At 45.6% G+C, this 6000-nt stretch overlaps 1 protein-coding gene across 5 annotated transcripts in view; it reads left to right on the top strand.

Annotated features, from left to right (window-relative positions):
• Positions 1-538: 538 nt before the first annotated feature.
• CRPPA (CDP-L-ribitol pyrophosphorylase A) overlaps positions 539-6000 on the top strand; it is a 117491-nt gene continuing 112029 nt past the window's right edge. For 3 of the 5 annotated variants that reach the window (XR_010470056.1, XR_010470057.1, XM_065051214.1), the window contains exon 1: positions 812-1232. Coding sequence is in view for 3 of the 5 variants with exons in the window: in XM_065051214.1 (XP_064907286.1) it covers positions 1066-1232 (167 nt within the window). In the remaining 2 variants the exon portion in view is untranslated. Of the gene's footprint in view, positions 665-811; positions 1233-6000 lie in introns of those variants that run through there. The other 2 variants (XM_065051215.1, XM_065051212.1) reach the window with 2 other exon arrangements.

Here is a 6000-nt window from a genome sequence, read left to right as displayed (position 1 = left end):
CTGATAAGCAGCAACAAGCTCACAGCACTCCTTTCAGATTTGCAAGGCCATCTTTGCAGTTAAATGTCCAAAACTTTCAGGTGAAGATAGTGTAGGAGTAGTAATTAAATACATTCAAGTTACAGCTGAAGATGTAGAGGAACCAGACATATCAACCTGAGACCTGTTTTGATGAGTACAAATGTGTGGCCTGGTGTCCCGCTTAGCAAGTCCCCTCCTCTCCAGACTGGGTCTCCTCTGCCATCTAATGGGTATCAGCCCTGGGAGTTTTCTGGTCAACCTGTCTCAGCCACGGCCTACAGGAGCTCCCTAAGATGGAACATCCCAGCTCCTCCCTGTGAATCGACTGCTTCTATTTCAACCCCTGCCTTCTAGGAACGAGGAGGACACACATCAGATTTTGGCTGGCTTCCCCAGCCAGCCTGTGGAGAAGCAGTCCCCCGACAGCCGGGGCTCGCATGCAGACGCAGAGCCACGTTTCTCGGCCCGCCTTCCCCTCAGCCCCAGATACGAGGTGTTTTATTTCCTCCCTGAGAGAGAGCAGCCTTCCTCGACCAGCACAGGCCAGGAAGGCCACGCAGAAGCGTCTGCTCCCGCCGCCCCCAGGGACTGACATGGCGACCCTCACCGCCCCGGCCGGCAACTCCCCCCCGACGCGCCGCAGGTGGAGCAGCCCCGCCCGGGAGCGCATGCGCTGTGGGGAACAACCCAGCGCCGGGCACTTAAAGGGCCAATGGCTGCTGTACCCCACTTGTGGCACTGTGCGCCTTCCGTTTCCCTGACTGGGAGCCGCAGGCGAGGGGGGCCTCCCGCCTCCTTCGAGGTCAAGGCGTATGCCGCGGGGCTGCCCGGCCGCGCCCGGGCCCGCACGCCTCTGCGGGGCCTTGGGTAGCGCGGGGTGGGAGAGGAGCAGGGCCCTTTTCCCGCTGGGGGCGGGCGGGCGCTAGATTCTTTGGATTGCGGACGTCGCGGGCAAATAAAACGCGCGGGCGGTAGAGCTGTCCCAGCTGCGTTCGTGTTGCTGGGGCGCTGGGAGAGTGAGGAGCGGAGCAGCGCCCCAGGCAGATGGAGCCCAGCAGCGGGAGCGGCGACGCCAGGCCCGCCGGCACGCCGGTGGCGGTTGTGCTGCCGGCGGGCGGGAGCGGGGAGCGCCTGGGTGGCGCCACCCCCAAGCAGTTCTGCGCCGTGCAAGGGAGGCCGCTCGTCAGCTACACGGTGCAGACGATGGAGAGGTAACAAGGCAGGCGCCGCTCAGCACCCGTCCGTGCCCTGCGGGCCTTCCCCTCCGTCGCGGCCTCCCGCCGCTTGGGGCCCGGCCGCCGGCTCTTGCCGAGCCTAGGAAGCCGCTGGCGGCCGCCCGCCGCCCTTGGTTCAGGCCCTGGGCGTCCTCGGCGCCGCCGCCCGTCAGAGTGTTTGGTTTTGCATGTCAGCGGGACCTGGTCTCCCCGCCCAGTGCACATGTGTGAGCAGTGACAGGGCGGGGGTGCTCTGAGCTGTGGCCGGGCAGCCGTACTCGGGATGAGGATCACGAGGATGGAGCCAGACTCTTCTCGGTGACAACCCATGATAGGACAACGGGCAGTGGGTGCAAGCTGCAACACAGGAGGTGCCACTTAAATAGGAGAAGAAAATTCCTCACAGTGAGGGTGACAGAGCCCTGGAACAGGCTGCCCAAGGAGGTTGTGGAGTCTCCTCTAGGAACATTCAGAACCCGCCTGGACACGTTCTTGTGTACCCTCATCTAGGTGTTCCTGCTCCGGCAGGGGGATTGGACTAGATGATCTTTCGAGGTCCCTTCCAATCCCTAACATTGTTTGAGAGGTGCTGGGCAGGGCTGGGTGCTCCCCGTGTCCCAGCCTGGCTCTGGCACCACCACCCACGGGGTCTTCTCGCTCCCCAGTGCTGCCGGTGCCTTGGAGCTGTGTTGCTTTCCAGTGCTACTAGAGATCTGTTCAAGGCCCTCAGCCTTGAAGCTCAAGGATTTCTGTAGCATCGGCTAGTTTGTTGAGCTAGGTGCCTGCTGTAGCCATTGGAGAGGGTCTTAATACAGTTCAGAGGGCTGGAAAAGAATATCTATTCTCTTATAGGCTTTGGAGATGGTCTTAATGTTGCCTAGAGGCCTAGAAAGAGGATCCACTCTTCATAGTGAGACAACCTCAGTAGTCCACACTGTTCTTATGCCCTCCCCATACAGTGGTGGTGGAACTCTTGGTCTCTGCAGGAAGCTCAAATGCCCCTTGGCTTGACTTAAGACCCAGTTGCTGGGCCAGAAGCTGATAGCTTACATAATGTGAGGCTGCATGCGTGACTTTCCTTTGTTTACATTGCAGCGAAGAATTTAAGTAATAGGATATCTTAGCAGTCAGGTTTTTCCTTTTCATAAGGCTGTTGAGTTCTAGGCATGTGACTGACAGTTAATATATTATTGTCAAATGTTAACATAATGTAAGTCTTGTATCTAGTGTCACTTGAAACACTACAGGTAGGAGTGGAGCGTCAGCTGCACTCTGGATGTTTTGCAGTAACTTGTAGAGAAGCAAGCATTTAGATTTTAGAGAGAATAAATGGGGATGAGTGGAGGGTGGTGAAAAGAAATGGAACTGCCAACATCTCCCAAAGTTCTTAACTCATGGAAACTTGTAGAACACCAAGATTGGGGCTCTTTTTCCATTCCCACCCAGAGAGGCTTCCCTCGGGTCACTTGTTACTTTATGAAAGAAATATTGCTTGTTTTCTTTATTTAATTTTCAACAGCAGTCAGTCACAAAGCTAAACACATCAGTAAGTAAAAGCTCCAGTCCAAAGCTTGTCATAGCTGTAGCTTCTGCCAAAATGTCATGGGAATCTACAGTGAAGAGTAATATCCTCAGTGTGTTGGAGACCTGGAAAAGAGAACAGAGTGAGATTTGGGGAGGAAATAATATTCATAGGAAAATAAAATGTTATTTGTTAAAAAAAACCCTTCTTTAGTTTTTGCTGCCAGTGAGCTTCAGGAAAATGACAGTTCTTTAGGCAATAATATTATATTTATGTCTTAAAGCTGCACAAAATTAGAAGGTTGAATTCTAATTGTTCAGGCCAACCAGGCACGTGATCACAAGTTGATTGTGCAAGTAACAACCTAGTGTTTCTGCTTAACTTTAGGAGTGTAATAACTGGTGCCAGTGCTGTCACAGGCAGAGATTTCTGCCATCTCCATACTGGAGTGTCTGTGTGTATGGGGAGTTGGGAACAGATGTACTCTAAAGCTTGGAATGGCTTTAATTTTCATCTCCATACTTTTACTTTGATCTCTGAAACTGCAAAGGAGGTACCTTGTTCTTACTTTGTGCCAATGTATGCATGAAAATGTAGTATTGAGGAAATGCAGTTTGTCACATTACCTGTCACCCAGAAGTGGCAGATTTTCTGTGTTTAGTTTGATACTATCTTCTAAAGTCTACCGTTTACCTGCTGTAGTTGAATGAATCATTGACTCATTAGCCTGTAACTTTATGCCTTTTTTAATCTGGAAGAAATGCGACAACACATAGATGGAAATACATGAACAAATTGAGAATTTGCAGCTGGTTTGCATGTGCTTTTTAAAAAATCAGGAGAAAAGGTTTTTACACTGTTCAGCTGAAAGTAGTGAGAATCTTAAATATTGATGTGGAAAAATTGGCAGACAAGAGCAGACACGAATGAATAAGCAACACATTCTGTTGCATGGCATGGGATGACAGTATGTAGAATGTTGGCCTGCCAATAATAATCAAAGATTATGCCCTTAGGAAGAAAAGGTGAAAAAGCAATGGGGTGAGGAAAAATGATTGTTTTTTTATTGCTAGGACAGTGGTGCTGATAGGAAGGTCAGGTCCTACCTGGGGGATAAAATTAAAGTGTATTAGAGAAGTTAAATCTCTTTTTTCCCCATTGGATTTGTTTTTACTTTTGTTGAACTATGCAAGGCTTTTGCATCAAGTTCAACAGGATTAGAATAGCATTATTCCTTTTTTGCTTCTATATGGACTAGTAGTTTGTGTTTTTTGTTAGGGTGTTCGTTTTTTTTTTTAATTTTTTTTATTGAGGTGTGTGTTTGCTTCAAATAGAACCTTTCCAATCTGCTTTCTGAGACAGGCAGGAATCTCAGGTCTGTCTGCACATTCAGACAAATATTTTAATAATATTAATATAATATTAAAATATATTAAAATTCTGGGACAAATAAGCTGCTGCTATTCTTGCTGTGCTCATATTCCACCAGTTGTTGAAAGTATGGTGAGAAGTTATGAAAGAGGAAAGAGAAAAGCGGAGTTAACATGTTTACTGACAGAATAAAAATTTTCCATAAAGGTTTCAGACAGCTTTATTTACTTTGCTTGCTCTAATGTAATCTCTTAAACAGGTGACCTGATATAATAAAAAAAAAAATCACCTGGGGGAGCTTCCAAAAATCACCTCTTCAGAAGTGTTTTGTGTAGTTTATTTGCCAAGTATTTGTCCCTGTTGGCTGGTGCACGTTCACTTGCTCTACAGGTCACGCAATTACAGTTTTGTTAAATATATCCATTGTGATAGTTCATTTTGTCCAGTTATTTCCAGCTTATTGTTAAAATTACTTATGAGCTAATAATAATCATAGCAAACAATCTGTTTCTACTTTATTAAGATATCTTTGTTATCTTGCCTAACTAATAAGGAACATTTTCTTTCCAGAAAAAAAAAAGATGGCCTCTGTACATGAGATGTTCAAAACTTCCTTAATATACCTGTGAAACTTTTCAGACTTAAATTTTTGTAATGTAAAATATACATATGTAGTCATATATTTTTTTTTCTTGTCATAAAGCCGTTAGGGAGCAAAAGGAAATTTGCATTCTGCAAATGTGTTTTGTTCTTGACATTTTTTTTCTCATTCAGCACTTGAATAACATGATCAGCAAGAGTAACATAAAGATTTACCTTGTACCTCTAAAGACAGCTGTCTCAGCAGTGCCCTCCTGGTTCTGGCCTTGTTTTGCTCGTAAAACTGTCAATTCCAGTAGCTTACCTGTTATATGGGTTGTTACTGGTCTGGGTAAGAGTTGCAAGAAACTGTGAGTATTTAAACAGTGTGTCAAATTGAAGGCTCAGCACTGGTTTACATGTGAGTGAACTAACAGAAGGTTAAACCTCAGTCAAATCTATACCTGAATAAGCCATTTAGGTGATGGAGTCTCAGAGCTTAACTCACTGGTTATTTTATTTCCTCTGCAGTCTGTGATGTCACATGGTAGCTTAATCTGTTGCTGAGTTAATGAGCTCCTGTACTTTGAGTTCTAGCTTAGCTGATATAAATACTGTTGTTTGAAATTGAATGAAACAATACTGTTTTCTGCTAGGCAGCTGGTTGGTCTGTCTCTCTGTAGGTGATGACCAGAAAGACAGTCATAGGAAAAAAAAAACACATAGTCCTTTTCTGCTGCATTGTTTTCCTTCTAGTGAGGCCTTCCCAAGTTAAGGGATTGTAACTGGAGTTGTTGCTTCTATTTTATTTGATCAGACCTGATTTAGAACCGCAGCAGATGTTGTATGGAAGCACTGGCGTTCTGTATTTAGTGCTTGTTAAAGTACATCAGTGGACAGTATTCCGATGTTTTTCATGGCTTGTGCTGATTGTTTCTGAAGCTTGCGTTTTCTTGATCTAATATTGCAGTTATAAAATGGAAAAGGTGTTTTCTATTTTTAAACTGCCTTTGAGCTGCTTATTATTTTAGTATGAAATCTTTCTGAAGAAAAGGCTGTGACAAATTGAAAGAGGAAAAAAAGATCCATTTACTGCCAGATTGAGTGTATACGATATCTTTCTACTTCATTAGAACACTTTGCAACATTTCCATAAGCTGATGTTTAAAAGAGTAAGCACCTGTGTGTTGCACAGTTCTCATTCATGGGGATTTGTAGCATACTTTAGAAAATTAGTACTTTTCATGAGTTTTAGAAATCAGTTCTGATGAGTCATGTTAGGCTTCAAAGCCA

Source organism: Columba livia, chromosome 2 (assembly GCF_036013475.1).
Source record: "Columba livia isolate bColLiv1 breed racing homer chromosome 2, bColLiv1.pat.W.v2, whole genome shotgun sequence".
Classification (NCBI taxonomy): Eukaryota; Metazoa; Chordata; class Aves; order Columbiformes; family Columbidae; genus Columba; species Columba livia.
This window is presented reverse-complemented; position numbering and strand designations above follow the sequence as displayed.